Source organism: Pollachius pollachius (genome assembly GCF_949987615.1).
Source record: "Pollachius pollachius genome assembly, chromosome: 5".
Lineage (NCBI taxonomy): Eukaryota > Metazoa > Chordata > Actinopteri > Gadiformes > Gadidae > Pollachius > Pollachius pollachius.
Window position 1 is genome coordinate 3,789,748 of NC_136938.1, and position 20,175 is coordinate 3,809,922.

The window sequence follows — 20,175 nt, forward strand, 5'->3', positions numbered from 1 at the left end:
TAAAACACCACGAGATGATTACGATTGTTTATAATCTTTTATTGAAGCAGATCCAGTCACGTAGGACAGCTCAGTACACCAGATTCAAACAGCCACTGTTAAAACACATTTTGAAGTAATAGTCAGTACACAGAAGAATGAGTGACTGCTGACAGCAGGGGAGAGAAGTGATGAGTTTACCCACAATGCAGTGGGGTTTCAGGAGGGATGGGGCTTCTGCCCTCCCCCGTTTGCTTGCAAAAACAACCCTAGAAAGTGCTCGTTGACATTTAAAGTTCCTGAACCACAAACCGACAGTATAACAATATAATTTAAACCAAAACAACGCTTAAAGTTTCTCTCACAAACACAACAGTAACTGGCGTTCAAATGACCCTAGTATCGGACATCCATAGCTAGCATCTCTTATCGTTATAGTTACAAAATATAGTAGTCATGGATGCCCCTAAACATTTCACCTCCGACGACACTAAAGTTAATACAGAATGTGGAATGGGCGACAGTAGGCTGGGAGTGCAACATTTAGAGACTTGAACAGTCACAGCTGGCTTCAGGGTAAACATATTAGATACATACACACAGACAGGAGGGCCATGTGGGGGAAGGAGGGACTGCACAGGCAGCCATTTTGATACTAGATACCTCAACTTTGTTCTGGTCTTTTGTTAAAGGCAGAGGAGAGCGCTCTGCCTCCTTTAGTTTAACTCGTGATTCTCCCCTCCATGAAACCCAGCTACCTGCGTGCTAAACCCGTCTGGCCTCTCACTACGAGGGAATACATACAGGAGGGCGTGGTCGGGGTGTACCAAGCTGCCGTCCTGGAGAGTTTCAGATCGACGTCAGCGTGAGGAAGGATGGAGTGTATACAGTGTCTGACAAGCTGCCGCCGTCAGGCCGCGTGTTGGAGTTAAGAACCGTATCGTGTGTGTCTGATGTCTAAACTGGTGCGTGGGGGGGCTGGGGGAGAAGGCGGAGTGTTGCAGAGGAATGAGACGGAAGGTGTGCAGAGGGCAGGCGGAGGGGCGGGTGAGCAGGCCAGAGACCGGAGACCCTTAGGGCACGATGACCACCCTCATGGTGTTGGTGTAGCCGGAGCCCGGGCGCCAGCCAGTCAGCACGATCACCACGTCGCCGTCCTTGAAGAAGCCTCTGGCCTTGCCTGGACAGACACAGACACAAGTGGTTTAAGTCATCAGGGGACAACGTGCAGAGACGGGAACGGGCATTCAATACTAGCTCCCTTCAACAGCAACTCAGAGAGGTCAGTTTCCCCTCAACTATTTAGACTTAACTTATTTGCATACAATCCACTTAAGTTGCAGATCTAATGCAGCATAGAACCTGGCCAGTGGCATTGACTCAATGATGATTTAGGATTTAATCCAAAGCGACTTGCAGTTACAGGTCATTATGAGCAGGTAGGGGGCTAGGCATCTTGAAGGATGGCACCTCTAACCAGTAGGACAATGGTGCCCCGCCAGCACTGACTTGTCATATCAGATCTCACACATTGCCATGGAAATGTTGGGATCTAGGCATCTTTCTCATGGATGGCACGTCTAGGAAGACTCAAACCATGGACCCTTGGGCCTGGACTATGGTGCCCCCCCCCTCTGACTCATAGTACCCTATATGTAGAATCAAACCATGGACCCTTGGACTATGTCCAGACTGACTCAGCCCGCTCTAGGCATAACTATAAGTGACTAGAGGTGACGGAGTCAGTGTTAGCACCATAGTCCAGGACCAAGGGTCCATGGTTTGACGCCATCGCCTCAGACCATGGACCCTAGGGCCTGGAATATGGTGCCCCCCCCCGACTCATAGTCAGTAGACTGAAACTGTGGACCTGGACCCTTGTCCCCGCCCCCCCCTGTGGCGCGACGCCTCACCCATCTCCATGGCGAAGTTGACACGCAGGTCGACGTCCTCGGCCCAGACGTTGTGGGCGGGCCGGTTGTAGAGCACGGGGAAGATGCCGCGGTACAGGTGGGCCTGGCGGGCCGTCTGCCCGCTACGCGTCACCGCGATGATGGGGGCGCGGGGGCGGTACCTGGAGATCAGGTGGGCGGACCTACAGACACAAGAACGGAAGGACGCCATGTTGGGGAGGGCAGTCATGTTGCGGTGAGCTACACATCACTAATCATCAATATTGATTGATCTATAGTAGAATTACAAGGCAAGTTTACACCAATACAACTATCAACACTCCTTTTTCAAATCCAAATGTTTTTTTAACCTACACAACATTTCATAATTATTCATGCTAAGCTTAGTATACGATTATATATGCATTTGTGTAACCTCACATTCCCCTATTCATACACACATTCATACACAGGGATCGAACCAGCAACCTGAGCCACTGCCAGCCAGGACAACAAAATACATTTTTATTTCACCGGAATCCAAACAAACTAATTACCAGCTGGGAGATCCACACAACGCTACCAGTTTCCATAGCAGCACGTATTCCACACAGACTCTGAATGACCCCCCAGAACAAATGACTCACTGGCACAACATGCTAGCTCAAGTAGCCCTTTCTGATGAGATAAGGCACAACAACCAGCACACAGTCTGTTGTACTCGATCCAGCACATCTCACAAACACACTCAAGAAGCCGAGACCATGCTCCCGCTATAAGGAGTGCCAAACTAGGGTTCGGGGGAATAGGGGCGGGGTTAGAGCTGGGTGATTCAGTTAACAGCACCTGACCTCAACAGGCGGACATAATTGTACAACATGTCATTCCAGTATTACCCCATTATACTTAAATAACGTGTTGCACAATAATAATTAATGACTGCAACAGTAATTATTGTGTTCATTGCAGACGGTGATAATACAATAACAGCCAGTCTACCCGTGTGAGTGAACACTGGAGGCCTTTGTCAGAGTATCAGCAGGACCAGCTGCTAGTACCATGATGTTATCTGATGCTACCTGAATAGGTCACAAACATCAACATAGCAACCGTTTGTCTCTTGCTCCCTTCATCTAATCTAGGCCAAATACACCTAGGAGCGTTTGTGCGAGTGCAAATTATTGTTCTGGTGTGACTTTATTTATTTTTCCATTCAAACGTCCCCCCCTCTGTACATGACTAGTGGTACACTCTGTATGTTCCGATAAGTTTCCCTTTCTTAGGTCGGACATCAGTGGATCGTGTTCGGGGTGTAAAGCCACAGAACTTCAGAAGCACGGTGACTGAGACCGAACTTCGGAAGTACGGAGACCATACTTCGGAAGTACAATGACTGGGAAGTACTACTACCTTATCGTCTAGGGCTGAACGATTTGGGGAAATAATCAAATTGCGATTATTTTTACCAATATTGCGATTGCGATTTAATGTGCGATTTTTTATCATTTATTAAGTTCCTTATGTTGTGTATTATTCACTAAAAAAAGAAATAAATCATTCTTTAGTATGACCAACACAACATTGGAAGCAGTCAACATAAAAACTGCTCTTTCCTTTAGGCCAGGCCGATGTGTTGAGATTAATTTATATTATAAACTTCTTTATTTAACTATTGAATTGTAAAATAAAAATTAAAAAAATGAAGATTACTCTTTACCGTTACTGACTGGAAATCAGTAACAGTAACAATTTATTTATTTATTTATTTTTAAAATCGCAGCCTTTGCGATTTGCATACCACGTTCTATTACATCGCGATTTCGATTTGAATTCGATTAATTGTTCAGCCCTATTATCGTCCTCACGCACCGTACAGGGAACATACTATTTTGGTGGGTGGTGGTTAATCGACAAATACTTAGTAAATTGAGTCCTTAAAAAAACATGTGTTTTATTTGTTCATATTTGCGCCGTCTCCCTCTCTGACCTACGTCCGGCCAGCACCTTACCTTCAGCAGCAGCGCTCCCCCCCCCCCCCTCCCCCCACCTACCGTCCCGTCTTGGTGAGCACGATGATGGCGCTGGCGCAGCACTTGAAGGAGGACTCCACGGCGCCCACGGCGACCGCCTCCGAGGGGTCGCGGGTCAGGTCGCTATGCCGACGCAGCTCCTCGAACAGCTGGCGGTGGAAGGTGGCCGCCTCTGCCTCCCGCGCAATCTGACCCGCGCGCCAAACCCAGCAGGGGGGAGGGGTTACACTCGGGTCATTCACACACACACACCACGCTACGAGGGATACCCGAGAAGCACTGGCGACCGCCGAGCTGCTGCCTGGAGGTCTGAAGGGTCGTCATAGCGATGGGATACCCGCTACTTGCAGGGCATTGCAGAGATTCTAGTTTTTGAGGTCAAATTACTGTTTAAATATTGATTGTATAATTTTAGGTCGGATGAACTGTTAACTCTGGTCATGTGGGCGCACAGAGAGCCAGTAGAGAGCCTAGCTTGACCATCGACCACATTACTGGTCTGAGCCCAGACGACCCTCCTCCCAGCCAGCGCTCCAGAGTCCAGGCCGTTCTGCCGTGCTTCTCAAGTCCCTGGGTCCCTGCCTTGCCCTGCACTGCTCTCCCTAACCAGCCTCTCCGGCGTCTGACCCCCCCCCCCCCCCCCAGACCTGGACCCCCGGACCGGGACCCCCCAGGAGCGAGAGGGGCCGGGGGTCCCCACCAGAAGCGATGGGGGCCGGGCCGGGGGTCCCGCCTACCTTCCAGAGTTTGTGAGCACAATGAAGGCGGCGGCTAGGATCTTAAAGGAGGCCTCGACGGAGCCGATGGCGATGGCCTCGGCGGGGTCGGTGGAGGGCGGGGTGCTGCGCCGCAGGTCCTCGAACACCTGCCGGTGGAACATGGCCGCCTCCGCCTCGCGGGCGATCTGCCGCCGGCCGCGTGCAAGGGGGGAGGGGCAAAGGTCAAAGGGCAAAGCCACGCCAGGCAGGATGCATGAGGAGGATAGTGGGGGCGGGGGAGTAAGGAGACAAGGGGGTGCGGAGGAGTGAAGGAAAGGAGGAAACAACAAGGGGACAAGAGGGAGACGGTTGTGAGTGCAGTGAGACCCACGACAACACCACACAAGTTAAAACACACACGTAAAAACATACCCAACATGCACAGCAATCATATCCCCCAGGGGGTGGATACACAGTGTCATGCTACACTCAATCAGATCACAGGCTACACTCGTCTTTGATTCGGTTAGAGTGGATTGATTGACACATTCGTTCCCAGCTGGACGAGTACAAAACAAAGTGACAGTTACTGGACAGGTGCACAGAAGGCTCAGTCAGAAGGAAGGGGAAACAGTTAGATGCATGAAAAAGATAAAGATGAAGCTTGATAGAGCCACGGTTAGTGAGCATGAATGCACTGTAAAACATTCATGCTACTGATGTGCCGTTTAGATCGGTTTAAGGACTGGGTTACTGGGGTTACTGGGCAGGGGGCGGGTTAGGTTCAGTTGGCCAGCATGCAGTCAGACCAAGAAGCAGGTGTTGGAGGACTGCCGAGTGTGCAGTGATGAGCGAGGATCAGAGGGCCAGCGAGACCGGGCCGGGTCATCTGGAGGAGGGGCCAGGCAGGGGTGTGGTCCATCATGTAGCCGCCAGGCTACTCCTTTTAATGCTACGTTCTCATCCTATTTATACACCCTACCACGGCCGAACAAAGGGATGCGCTCCATTAAGTCATTTCGTACTGCTTTGCTTCTCGAAGGGCTTTCTTAGATGCATGAAGGAGGAGTGAGGCAAGGTGGTCTACTGGTAGGGTCCAGGGCGGGCATGCATTGGGGAATCCAATCCGGTACCTTCTGACTCGTAGCCCAGGTATATAAATGACCCGTTTGGAGAGTTGAGGTACTTAGGGTTGACTCTCCACCACACATAAGATAAGGCTGACATTGAGGATGCCATTCATAAATGAAAACAGCAAAGAAATGGAAGAGAGTAAATGAATAGGAATGATAAACGGCCAGTTGACCAGATCCCGGGTTTGAACTGGGAAACCTTCCCAGTAGATCTGGTCAAGTGGGTTTAAGCACAGGGTTTCAGGATGAAAATAACCCCAGTAGCGAATATAAAATCAGAAAAACAAATGCAAACACCGATCTCTCAGTGAGGCCAAAACTAAGATGTAGTGGTTCTTGTTCTGAACTCCTTAATGGGACCAATAAGGTGAACGTAGGCTGTACAGGTTCCTATTCTGAACTTCCACTGGGACCAGTAAGGTGAACGTAAGCTGTACAGGTTCCTGTTCTGAACTCCTCACTGGGACCAGTAAGGTGAACGTAGGCTGTACAGGTTCCTGTTCTGAACTCCTCAATGGGACCAGTAAGGTGAACGAAAGCTGTACAGGTTCCTGTTCTGAACTCCTCACTTGGACCAGTAAGGTGAACGTAAGCTGTACAGGTTCCTGTTCTGAGCTCCTCACTGGGACCAGTAAGGTGAATGTAAGCTGTACAGGTTCCTGTTCTGAGCTCCTCACTGGGACCAGTAAGGTGAAGGTGCGCTGTACTGGTCCCTGTTGTGGGCGGGGCTGCTCACCATGTGCTGTGTGCGGACGGCCTCCAGGGGGTAGTCGCCCTTGGCCGTCTCCCCGCTCAGCATGATGCAGTCGGCGCCGTCCAGCACGGCGTTGGCCACGTCGCTGCCCTCGGCGCGCGTTGGGCGGGGCTTCTTGATCATGCTCTCCAACATCTGCACAGGGTCAGGGGTCACGGGTCAAGGGTCAGGACATCGAGTAGGCCTGCAATATGCAGCATGAGACCGCAGACTTGCAACAAGAGACAAACGTCGACACTGATTTGTAAATGTCTTTACAAACCAATTGTTATATTAGTGTAGAAAAGACATTTACAAATATATACAAATGCATTTAATAACGGCCATTGTACACGCAACACTGTGTTTTGTTAGGGTATTCTCCCAAAGCTAGTTTAAAACTATTCAACATTACCAGGGGTTGACACACAAGTACAGGTCATGTTCAACTTGCCCGAATGTGATTTTCACTTGCCCAAACTATAATCAGAATCGTGAACGGGCCTCTTTTTGCCAGGCACCCGACCTGGTTTTGGGGGGCTCAGAAAACTCATCCTAGCTCAGACTGAGGCTGAATGTTAGCTTCCACACATGTTGCGTTAAAAAAACAACAAACTTCTCTTTGTTTACTTATTTATCGAATGGTCACATCGTGCCATGAAGTGATTTCAGTCCACCGTTGCAACCTATTAAAGCTATCGCCCAGTTATATGTAGACCTGCATGATTTTATGCAAATTTACATAACTAAATGTCAGAGGTAGTAGCAAAGATATGTCTTTTTTAACTTTCACGTTTCTTGAAGCTCTAACTGAATAACCACAATCGCATTTCTAGTAGTGTTGTCAGTCACGATACTGGATTTTCTAACTTCGATACTATAACTGGAAAAATATCGATATTCTATACCATTTTCGATATCAGGGGAAAAGTTTTTTTCAGGAAAGAACGTACCCAAAGTAATTAGAGTATATCTCCACAACTGCAAGGGCGATAATGTCATCTTTGTGCCAAAAGAAAGATTGTTGTGCAAGTGAAATATTCAATGGGGATAATACTTGGTTAAAGTAAATTAAGCCATGGAACACAGCATAAGTGGAAGATAACATTTCCACCTGAAATAATTATCAGTTGGTCGTTATCAGTTAGAAGCGCTGTCTTATTATGAGACACAAATAAAAGTAGATATCTTACAATTTTGATACTTGACACCTCTATTTAAAGTTCAGGGCAAATATAATCGAATGCACCAAGCCAAACACTCGCAAATACACATATGGCCACTAGATTGCGCTGAAGAACATGTTTTCTGATTGAAGGCAATTTACCTTTTTCTTAAGAAACCTTCTCTTAATCATTGATTGTAAACACCATGTTAAGTTGCAAAATTTGGCCCAGACACTGGATTATCTGTTCATGGTGGTTTTATGCGATCAGAATCAACTTTGTGTACAAAAAGTCACAAAGGTAAAACTTCATTTTTGGTTGTTAAAAGAAAAGGGGACGTTTCTTCTTAAGTTGATATTTGCGAGTTTTAGTCACAGAATGATATGGTTTGGACTGTTGGAATAAGTGGAGGCTCAGCTTTCATATAATCTATAGTTTGTGAGGGTCCAATTTCGTGAAAAAGATCGCTATTGCTGTGCATGTGCAGTTATGAAACCCAAAACAGTGTTCTTGCATATGACTTTCCTTGGTAATTTGCCTCAATCCAAAGTACTTCCAAACCGCACTCCTCCATCACTACTCCATTTTCCTTCTACCTAATCCGTTCGCGGAGGCGCTGCACTTGAGATGCTAGCTGTGTTGGCTAACCTTTAGCTAACACCTTTGAATCACTGCCAGAGACCGCACTGCGAGTGAGTGACAGAAGGCAGGGCTATATTCGCGCTGAAGCGATGCGTGTCTGTTAATACGCTGTCCGAGAGAAGAGAAGAAGAGAAGCGCGCTGATCAATTGCAAATACTTATATTTTGTGTGATTTTGCGGAACAAAAGGTTGTTCTGCAGTTTCTAAAAACACTTGAATAAATAGCCTTTATATAAACATCCACCCAAAATCCACTTGCCCGTTCGGGCAATCAGAAATCAATCGCAACTCGCCCAAATATTACTTTTAGTTGCCCCGGGCAAGCGGACAACCGTTAATGTCGAGGCCTGATTACCAACCTGTGTAGCGCAGGTGATTGGCTTGCCGGCTCTGTTGCAGCGACCAATCATCATCTTCTGGGCCAGGAAGACCTTCTCCGTGGGGATCTCGATACCCAGGTCGCCGCGGGCAACCATGATGCCGTCGCTGGCGTCCATGATCTCGTCAAACCTGCGTCAGAAGGAACCAACGCGTCAGACGAAGAGGAAGATACTAGGGGCACCAAATATTGTACCTATTTTATCAAAGACGAGTAACTGAAAAACTCAGTTTGGATCATGAATAAAGACCGAAATCCAGCACTTTACCTTTCAACGGCCATTTTGTATTAATAGTTAGACATATATGATGCTGTATCGTAACCGGATTTTTGTCCAATATAGTTATCCTCGCAGAATCGCGATATTATCGGTACAGTGGGCCATGAATCTCATATCTTAGGGTACCGTTCGATTCCCACCCCAAATGGAGACGGTGCCGTCTGCGTTAAGTGTGTGGTGGTCGAGCGTGCGGCCCACCTGCGGACACCCTCGTGGTTCTCCAGCTTGCTGATGATCTTGATGTCCTTTCCCTTCTCCCCCAGGACAGCGCGCACCGCCTTCACGTCCGCCGCCTTGCGGATGAAGGAGGCGAACACCATGTCCACGCCCTGATCCAGGCCGAACTGCAGGTCCTTGATGTCCTTCTCCGAGACAGCGGGCAGGTCCACGGCCGCGCCCGGCAGGTTCACGCCCTTCTTGCTGCCCAGCGTGCCGCCGTTTTCGATCTCACACATCAGGTAGTCCGAGCCTGAGGGGGAGGAGGGAGACATGAGGGGGAGGAGGAGAGAGAGAGATCAGGCCGACGCTCACTGAGGCGGGGCCATGTTAAGCCAGTGTTTGACAGCCTAGGGAACTGTAATATACTAATGATAAAAACGACTTTTCTAAGACCAATGTAACGCCAAGAGGCGTTACAATAAGGGTTGTCTGTAAGACAGACAACCCTAACACACAGGGCTGGAAGGGGGGCAACAGGGTGCAGTAGAGAATAGTTGGGTCTTTTCAACGACAAAAAACAATTCAACGACAAACCTTAAGTATTGGTACCCACCGATCTCCTTGACCTGCAGGGACATGAGTCCGTCGTCGATGTAGATCTTGCTGCCGATCTCCACCACGTTGGTGATGTTCTTGTAGTCCAGCCACAGGACCGTGTCATCACAGTTGTCCATGAAGCTGTCGTCCAGGGTCAGCTTGATCACGTTGCCCTTCTTCAGCTCCACCTCCGCCTCCCCGCTCTGTCAGAAACACGAGGGGGAGCAATGTTTTAGCCTTTGGTTTGAACAAGATTCATGTTTACTCCAGTCAAATCAACATGGGCTGAATGCCTGGAGAACTTAAGAGAACTTAAGTCACAAATGTATGTGGACTAAACTTTGTGTCTGTAAGCAGACCATGCAGTGAGTTTGTTGACACCGCACGAGTCCTGCAGGGTTGGACCCCCATATCTAGACCTCAAACACCACAGCCCTGAACCAAACATGACCAGGCGGATATTAGCCCGTTTGCAAGTCAGAGGGCAGGCTGCACGTTATTACAGGCGTCTCTAAGTGGCACAACTACAGTGGAAATAGGTTTAGAAACTTATAGAATAAGCCCTATAGAATATTTGAATTGTGGTTTTAAAAAGGGTGCTGACAATATCTAATACCACAATTCAAATATCTGATGAAAAGTCTAAACTATCAAATATTTTAATTGTGGTTTTAAAGAGTTCTGACAATCTTTAAAAATCACAATTCAAACATCAAACAGTTATATCATTCCTGAAGTCCTCCCCTGGTGGGGGTCTTCAGAGTCCTGAGGTGGTCTCTCATGGTGTGAATGGGGGACTCACTCCTTTGATCAGTCCGGTCCTGATCTCGGGCCCCTTGGTGTCCAGGGCGATGCCCACTGGCCGGTAGTGGATGCTGCCGGGCTCAAAGCTCTCACAGGCCTCGCGAATATTCTTGATGGTCTGTGAGTGGTACTGAAAAACACATAGAAGACATCTTAAGAAATCTGGCTACCTCTACATTGTATTGGGAGGCATATTAGTAAAAAAAGATGTATATTCTGAGAAGAGCTATACAGCTCTACGGATTGTGATGACAAGGGGGCGCCAATGAGCAAGCGAACGTTAAAAGAAAGTTACCATGTATTACATAATGCCCGCCATATACAGAATACACATTATCCTGACAGCATTAGTAAGATTCACGCTGGACGTTAAGTTATTGACCCAAGTCAACTAATTGATCAGAAACGCTCTTGACTGCGATGTCTTGGTAGGAGCTGCCGACTTTCATTTTGTTTCTGCCAAACAGGATTCTGTATTCATCAGGAATCTAAGCCTGGCTTTGCAGATCTATACGATCAACATGGAAAGATTCAAAATGGAGGGGGACAAGCATGTACCTGTCATGGCATGATGCAACGCAAAGCAACTTGCACTGGATGGCTGTGTTAAAGAAGTTCAAAGACAAAGGCAGGAAAAGGAGTCTCCTTGGCATTCTACCCAAATTCCCGTCCGTGAGGATGGTGCCAAGGTAGGCAAGTTTTGGCCATTTCTACCTGGTTTGTTTGGCCAGCGGGGAAAACCAACCAACCCTTTGCATACTAGGGCATCCATACTGCTGCCGTTTGCTGGGAATGTAGACCAACCATTGAAGTAGTAAATAGTGGATGGCTTTGATTATCTGTAGGTTTTTTTTCTTAACTTTTTCGGTTCGGATCACACCAAGTCCTCAATACGTGGTGCAGTAAAAGCTGTACTAAGATCAATCCATCTGTGATCGGATCAGTCTAGAAGCGTGTTAATGCCACCTGTGATCAGGACTTTGGATACAAGGTTCCAGTAATCACATGGCCGGCAATGATATTGGCTGCAGGGCCAAGTACCGTGGGCACTGTGCCATGATCACCAAGCCGCCTGGCAGGGCATTACCTGGGGATTCAAACTTCATTCAAATGAACTCTGCCGAAAGCTGTATTGAACTGATGCTTCCACAATGCAATTATATACAAGTAGTTTACCTGGAGCGAGACGGATATCTGAAGTACAAATTATAATGATAATATATATTTGTATATGAATGTATCATATGAATAAGCCACTTAGTTTGGACAACGTGGTATTGAGTTGGTTTAGACAACGTTACAGCTGCTGCAAGAGGTAATTGCACATTATTGCCAGACACACACTAGATGTTTGCAAAGTACAGCAGAGGTCAAGTGAACCAATGGCAGAGCCTTCAGAATGTTTGGATTAAGATTGTTTAATAAAGATATATAGTTGAGGTCATTGCAGCCTTTCACCAACACTACACGGGGGCAGAGAGGAGAAAGGCTTGGCTGCAGACCGATAAAGTATTTATAGCAACGAGCCAGCAGAGATTAGGTGTCCGTGCTCATCTCACAGCTCTCCTCCAACCCTGATCCCGCTCGCATGTTTGGAGAAACGCAAACCAAGAGAAGACCAGCTGTGAAACAGGCTGTCCTAGAGTGGAAATTAAAGTCTACGCACTACAAGAAGAACCTTTGGGTGAAATTCCTTTGGTTTCCAAACCTTAGGATTTACATATCAATCCTAGGATTTAACAAATAAAAATAAACACAAAAAGGGATTTGATGCAATATATTTGCCCACTACATTCCTTCAGTGAGGGGAACCATCCTCTGAACACACTTTAGAATAAGGCTCCAATCACACACACACACACACACACACACACACACACACACACACACACACACACACACACACAGGACTGAGACAGAGTAAAGCAAGCATACTTCCAGCAAACCAGAAATATCATAAAAAGCTGTCACAACCAGATTAAGTCTATGAAGCAAATCTCAGGCATGCTAAAGTGAAACCTTTAACCTGAACCTCAACCGTGTTTGGAACAATGGGCTGACTGTAAAGTGTGCATTTACACAGTCCACAAGCATATCTGTGAAGCATGGGCATGTCTTTGTTTACCTCGTGGTTGCCGTGGGAGAAGTTCAAGCGTGCGACGTTCATCCCAGATTTGATCATCTCCTTCAGCATGTCCACAGAGCGGGAGGCTGGCCCTACAGAAGGAACAAAGACAACAGTATTAGGGCTGGTTTATGAGTTCCACACCAGCGTGATTCACTGATACAGAAGACATTATAAACTCAAGCCATGGCTGAGTTGTTTCAGTAAAGCACCATCGCATGTGCCGCTTTTGAGCAGCTAGGGCACTTAAACCGGTGAGCTACGTTGAGGTTTTATGGCTTTCCTCCAATTGCCGGAGCTGTAAAAATAAACTGGGACACCCTGTGAGTCAGTGAGGGTGTGCCTCACACTGACTCATAGAGGTGATGCATTATAGAACCCTATGAGCCCTATTTCTTTCCAAATTCCATTAGATTTCTTTCCCTAATTCAGTTTTTTCCAGAATTCTGATTTTTATGATTTGTGCTAATTTTATCATCAGAAATAGTGTCTACTTTTGTTAATTAATAAAACTTCAACAATTTAATAAGAAAAGCAAGGTGACTTCAATCATCAGGCCTCCTTTTGATATTTCTTGATCAATTTCAGCGAAATTACGATTTTTTTTGCAAATTCTGCAATATTCCACTTTAGAGAGTTGATTCCATCTCTAGTGCCAGATTCCACGATTCCATCCGCATCTCGGGAAATCATAGGGCCCTACACTGTGCGCCACGTGGCATCGTCACGGCGACCCACCGATGGTGCAGATGATGCCGGTGTTGCGGGCGGTGGTGGGCTCCGAGTCGATGTCCAGCAGACACAGGTGCTCCAGGAAGGTGTCCGCCATGGCGGCTCCGAGCTGCTGGGTCTGGATGAAGGCCGAGCCCATGTCCATGGTCTTCTGCTGAGGCATGGTGGATCCTGATGCTGGGTGGGTACTGCAGGAGACACGGAGGGCAGAGGGGATCGGGTTAGCTGCTGCTGTCAGCACAAGACCAGTAGCACTCTGCTCAGCTGATCCTAGTAACAAGGTGCTTCATTAGATTAAGGCCGAGGTCAACAGACTGCAAATGTAGGCCGCAACCAGTGCCTACATTTTGATTGCAAATGGTGACACAAGTTGTCAAGATAGGAATCTGTCATTTAGAATGAATCAGCACCACCTCATTTGGTGGTGTAGGTAACAAACTACTACAGGCCTGTCTTTGTTTGCAGCAGACCACCACATTCATGACAACAGATTTACTGAACAAATAAACGCTCAAGCATTTCCTGGCCGGACTGGAAAGGGAAATTCTAAAGCTTGGTGCTTAGACTACAACTCCACTACAAGGCATTTGAATAAAATCATTATTTAGACAACAAACATGCTGTGGTTCCCTGAACAATAGACGGGCATAAGTATGTGCCCTCAACAGCAAAACACAAAAGATTTGGGAGGTTTAGGTATTCTAAAAGGACTTTATGAGATGGCACATTGAGCTATCCACTCACCAACAGGTGTGTCAAACATTAGGGCCCTATTTGGAAATAGGATATCTTTGCAAGATCTTTTAAGAAATAAATGTAATTAATCATGTATGGACATAACAGCAAACCAGTGTTTAAATTGCTTAAGCATGTTAGTATATTGTTTAATGATGTAGTGCCCACATCAGAAATACTGTTTCCTCTCCTACATACTCAGAGTGAGCATGGCCTTTTCTTGTGTGGCCTTCAGCACAGTCAGAACATAATGTTCCCCTCCTGCCATCACCCACACCGTTTACATTTACTAGAGGCTCACAACCATTCCTAAACACATTTACACACTGATGCAGAGTCAACCATGCAAGGCGACAGCCAGCCGGGAGCAGTGGGGGTGAGATGTCTTGCTCAAGGACAACACGACACTCACACAAGTCAACCTGCTTTACCTCCTGAGCCAATCTTACCCTGTGTGCAGCCCCCCCACCCCACCAAAGGCTACAAAAATAAACCATGAGGCCGGGTCTTTTGTGATGGCTACTGAGGAATCTACAATGAGGAAGTTCAGCCCATTCTGATTGGATGGGCTCCGGTTACACAACCGCATCACATGACCTGGCCAGACACCAAGGGAGAAGAACAGAGACGCGAGGCCATGTTCTCGCTCCAAACTGGGCCTGGACTCACTGGTGGTTTCGGGCAATTAGGCAAGGAGAAAGTAAACCTGATGCAAAATACAACATGGATAATGTTGCAGTTTCAATCTAAATTAAATATAAAAGACATGCAACAGCCAAAACTGGGGAAGAATCATACTGCTGGACAAATAACCTTGAGAGATTGGATGTCCTCATTTTGAATTAATTATCATTACGGAAGTGGTAAGAAAACTATGATTACTTCTGTCAGTCTGAACTTTCACAGGACTGAATAATCTAATTGGACACCACTGAATTGCTGAAACAGCAACAGTGAAATCATGTGCAAGTAGTTGATGTAGTGGCAGCCTTTTCAGATATTTAGTATTAGTATTTATTAGTATTTTTCCAGATAATCATGACTTCCAGGCAAGAATCTACACAATCATGCTCCGAACATGGAACAATCACCCACCTCAGCAGAAGGACACAACCACAGAATAAAGTTACGAAACTCAGTGGCAGTATAACAGTTGCTCAGTATTGCTCATGACATCCTGGGCCCAGAAGGCGTACGTGCAGAGAAACCCGTCCAGCGTCTCAGGCCCCTCAGACCACAGCCTCCTCAGGGCCACCATCAGACCATCGCCGTAGCAACATGGAGGCAGAGAGCCCTAGGACTACTTTTAGTTACTTGTTTCTTATTTTCTACGATGTTACCTGTAAGTGCTTACTTTTGTTGCATTTAGTTAATTGTTTGATTTATTTAATGTTAACTTCATTTTATTTTATTTTGTTTATGTTATGTTATCTTATTTTACTCTAACTCTGTAGTACTTTACTTTACCACCTTTGTATTGAAACTGTTGCACAGTAATTTCCTCCTCGGGATAAATAAAGCTTCTTGAATCCACAGTACGTGAGCTCAGTCACATCCCAGTCTGTTGAGGCTGGCTGAGTCACCAGCACACACCACCAACACCCACCCACATGGGGCAGCCCTCTCATTGGCTCATATGAGCCAATGAGGGGGCTCCCCTCATATGACTTCACAGCACACAAGATCTTCAATGAAAATCTCAAATAGGTGAAACATTTTATACAGTTGACTATCATCTATCCATCACTATCCATAATTTTAAAAGCGAGACCTACATTCCTTTCCCTAAGCCCAATTTTGAGTCATTCTGGCATATATGCTTCAAATGATGAATCCCAAACTAAGATCCAGCAAAAATATCTATGATTATAGGTAATGCTTTACTACAATAATAGGCAAACATTGGACATTCAGACTGTTCATTTGAAAAGGTTATGCCTGAAACACTGCAGTATAAATTAGTGTTTAGCTGAACTAACAAGCCCTTCGATGCAATGCTTTATCAACTTCATCTCCCCTTTATCATAAGTCAAACATCCTGCCAAGTATGTCCTTCCCGGGTTAAATCATCATTTAAGACGCCTTGTGAGTCCCTCATTATACGAGTTATGGAACCGTATCCAGTGATGCCTCTGGTCTTTGACACAACCAGACCGCTTATCTCTCTGAGCCTATCGGGAGATAGGACTTTGTAAACATATAGCCGCTACTGGCAGAGGCCTGGGAAGACAATTACTAACCCTTGAAAGCCACTCTTGTACAATCTCTCACACACACGGCTGGTTCTTCTAACACCAACTATCATCGAAGCAAAGTCTCACCGTGCACAGCTGGCTGGCAGTATTAAATGAGAAAAAGTAGTATGAGCCAATGAGCATAGTCCTACACTAAGATAGATAACGAGCTATAACCAACCGGTTTAGCTGCTGCATGCGTGAGTATTTCAAATACATTCTTCCAATCAAAAAGGGTGAATTTGTATCTTCAGCATACATACAGCGCTGAACCCAGATCAGCATCCGCCCTGAGTGACGTAGTAGGGATGCTAACTTTAGTACCTGCTGCTAGTAATCCCCCCAAATCCCTTTACCTATGCAACACACACTCTCGAGCCACATCCTCCGAGCCTTCCTGCCTCTCCTGAGGAAGACAGCCTCCACGATCAAGCATGCTTTGTTTAACCGAACAGTACGACGGTAAATTATGTCTCTCCCGGCGTTTCATTTCTGGTTAGAGGTCGATTTGGAGGACAGTGCGTCCTCCTAGCAGGATAGCATGACGGCTAATCCCAACCCAATTAAAACAGAAACCGTTCCACACACAGACACGACCACACTTACCCCCCGTAGATCTTCCGGTTCCTCCTGGGAACAAAGAGGCTTGACGCAATCAAAGACCTCCACAGGAACCTCAGTGCGCTACGCGGACCAACCCCCCCTCTAGCAGCGACGCTCACACCCACAGAAGAGCAGGACGCGGCGAGCGTGCAAACGCAGGGCTCCGGATTCGGTCGTCTTGTCCCCGAGGACAAGAGCAGGGACCAGGAGCCCCCGTGGTGTCCGTCTAACGGCCGTGCCCCCCCAACGCTGCGGACACGCACAAGGTCACGAAGGACTAGAGATGTGGCGTACATCGCCACGCAGCCATGTCACACCACCGCACAGCAGCTTGGCTCAGGCACCACAGCCCCCAGGCTCATATAGAGCCATGGCTATTAATAACCCTCACGACGTTGGTAGGAAGAGCACACGTGCAATGTATAGTAAACACAACTAGTGTGCCGTTTGCTAAAAACTACGTCACAGCCTTAGTACAGCATTGGTCAAGGCGTCGTAAAGACCCTTATAGTTGAATTGCCATACAGTCCAAACCAAAACACCATGAGAACAGCAGATATTTTGACAGACGATATGGAAACAGGTATTGACACAATACGCATTAGGGAAAAAAATGTCAGCCCTAGGCCTCTGCTCTCACAGGAATATCTTCACTGCCTCTGTTGGTCCAGACCCTGCCAGCATTAGTCAGCACGTTACGGTGCAGCTATGGTGCAGAGGCACCGCATGGGGGCAGAGCCAAGTGCTCCCATACCTAGAACAGCTGCAAGGTGAGCCCCCTCCAAAAGGTAGGGCTGGAGTAGATATGACACCAAGTCACTGTCCTCTAGGCTGGTGGGCCTCTGTGTCCCCTGCTGAATCATGGTCTCACAACATGGCCTGTTTGGTAAACCAAGGCCAAACCAGTCTACGCATTTAACAACCATAGCTACAATTATACAGAACAGCCAATGGTGAGGAAAGAGAATTTATGAATTTGCATGGGTCTATGGAACTATGCAATAATAAAGCGATATTTGATTGAAGAGCACGACTGATGAGGAAATACAGAAAATGGCACAGAGAAAGGCCATAGAATGAGTGTTTAGTTTCTTCCCAGACCAATGAAAACGTAAATCCTTAATCTAGGCACACAGATAACTGATTCTCTGGCCTCAAACCGGCAAGTCCTCTGAGATAAGTGCTTCCATTTTGCTCATGGGCCCTGACACAGGGATGATGTACGGGCTGTTACATAAATGTTGCAGCAGTCTCATGACTTCCGTTTCGACGTTAGAGGACTTGCTAACGGTTTAGTGTTTTTCCTAATGTTGTGCAGCATTCAAGGACTTGTATTTCTACCTATTTAGTTTTAACTTAAAAAAATATATATAGTGTGATTGATGATTAAATGTCTATAGATTCACTTTTACAGAAAAGTTAGACTAGGCCAAACCCATGCTACATTTTTAGGAACAAGAAGAACATAGCCATCACCACCACGTAGACTATGCTCTTATGATTCGCTTTTGATAGCGCAATATTAATATTTGATCACCTAGAGTGTGATTATTTGAACACACACATTTACATTAAAGAACTCAGCCGACGAGAGAGCATGTCTCACTAAGCACAACATAAAGCTTAACACTTGAGTTAAGAGTACATCATCTAAATAAGAGGATACTCATAAGTAATGGAAAGGCGCACCGACACTGATGCGACAGAGGTCACGTGGTGTTCCCTGCGTCATATTCCCCTGCCAGGATGAGGCTGACCAATAGGAGGCCAGGCCGGGCTGGACCACGCCCACACGAGGAGACAGCAGGAAGCGATGTACCAACGGTGCGCCAGCTGCCAGTTCGCCTTTAATCTCTTAATTTGCTTAATTACAGATGCTTTAGGTTATTTGATTTAGGTTAGAAGAGCCAGTTTACGTGCTTGAAAAGGGGAAATCCAAGGGATTTACGTTAAGCATCCCATTAATGTACACATGTCGTCCAACACACACGGTTGGTTAGTGCGTCACAGACCAACGTGATAACCCGGTTCATGTAACCCAACCATCATCATCATCCTCATCCTCATCATCATCTGGACATCAAATACAATACCACACAAGGAGCGAAATTCTCCGGAAACAAAATCCCTTCAGACCTCAAGTGGAGTTCATGTCGCCATCTTCGAGTGTCAACATGAACAGCAATAAAACATGTTCCCGGTACCGAGGTTAAAGTACCGAAAGGCTAAAAGAGTAGTGTAGAGAAACTCGGCGGCCCTGCGGGGTATCGATGCTGAAGACACTCACCTTGTCTCGCCGAGTGATCGCCAGACTGAAGCTCTGCAGCTCCGCGGCTCAAGGTGATCCCTCTCACTTCCCGGGACTACTTCTCCGAGATGCGTGCTGATATCTCTCCGCGGTGACGTAGCACCAGGGAAATCTCGACGATTTTTGATGTTATTATTATTATTTTTTTATAACCTTATCCGTTGTGATTATTGTCGACCGATTTGTATTGAAGCGTTTTAACGTGAATTGTGTAAGTAAACGCGGAAGCGTTCAAGAGTGGTGTGGTGATGCGTCGGTGGATGAGGGACCAATCGGGAGGCAGGACGGTATCGCATCTTCTGGGCAGACCCGTGACCGTCGATGACGGGGGTTCATATCGTTTTACTTGCGCTGTATCTGGTAGGTTAACTGATGGTTACTGACGCATGGCCTCTTTTATCTTCCTTGTATTACCTTAATTTCGATTAGCTACATCTACATTACATTAATATGAAATAACAAGTTATTTGTGCTGAATGAGTTCATTCATTAAGTGTGTTAATTCCACCATTTAATTGATATAGACATCAAGGCACGTCTGTAGCATATCGTTATTCTCAGCCACGCGTTATCCACGATGCACATGGTTTTAAGAAGTAGTCCTCCCGATCTGCAACGTTAACGCGCAGTTAAAATGTTTCGCGAAACAACACTGCCCCCTAGCGGTTAAATAATGTCATTATTCTGAGCTGGCTTTCTAACAAGCTAAATGCATGGAGATTTTGAACTATATTCATATAATGAACTAAACTAACCGATATATATATATTTAAACATGAAATTAACTTCTCTGTCCCTACTATAGCATATATATAGGAATAGGTAAGTTCAGTTCACTATATTGACACCAAATGTATTTTTTTTCATGCTGAACCCTGTTAGCTTGATTGTCATACTACACAACATGTAAACATGTCCTCTCTTCTCATTATTATTTCCCTACACT

The 20,175-nt window shown here is 46.4% G+C and overlaps 1 protein-coding gene across 2 annotated transcripts; it reads right to left on the reverse strand.

Moving 5' to 3' along the window:
• Window positions 1-22: 22 nt before the first annotated feature.
• Window positions 23-19,333, reverse strand: pkma (pyruvate kinase M1/2a). 2 transcript variants are annotated; one of them, XM_079736252.1, is made up of 11 exons: window positions 19,209-19,333; window positions 13,356-13,537; window positions 12,618-12,709; window positions 10,491-10,622; window positions 9,705-9,891; window positions 9,131-9,401; window positions 8,633-8,783; window positions 6,469-6,621; window positions 3,923-4,089; window positions 1,893-2,074; window positions 23-1,159 (listed from the first exon to the last, which is right to left on the reverse strand). In XM_079736252.1, the coding sequence occupies exons 2-11, from the start codon at window positions 13,510-13,512 to the stop codon at window positions 1,053-1,055; spliced, it is 1,599 nt and encodes a 532-aa protein (XP_079592378.1). In that variant the 5' UTR covers window positions 13,513-13,537; window positions 19,209-19,333; the 3' UTR covers window positions 23-1,052. The 2 variants fall into 2 exon arrangements, with proteins under 2 accessions (XP_079592378.1, XP_079592377.1); XM_079736251.1 differs by lacking the exon at window positions 3,923-4,089 and adding an exon at window positions 4,639-4,805.
• Window positions 19,334-20,175: the final 842 nt, after the last annotated feature.

Bases quoted from the DNA above. Each gene is read 5' to 3' on its own strand.
- pkma (XM_079736252.1), bottom strand. From the start codon at position 13,512: ATGCCTCAGCAGAAGACCATGGACATGGGCTCGGCCTTCATCCAGACC. The intron at 10,623-12,617 runs GTAAACAAAGAC...TGTGTTTTTCAG, and splicing joins TCTCCCACGGCAACCACGAG to TACCACTCACAGACCATCAA. The intron at 6,622-8,632 runs GTTGGTAATCAG...GACCCTGTGCAG, and splicing joins CAATCACCTGCGCTACACAG to ATGTTGGAGAGCATGATCAA.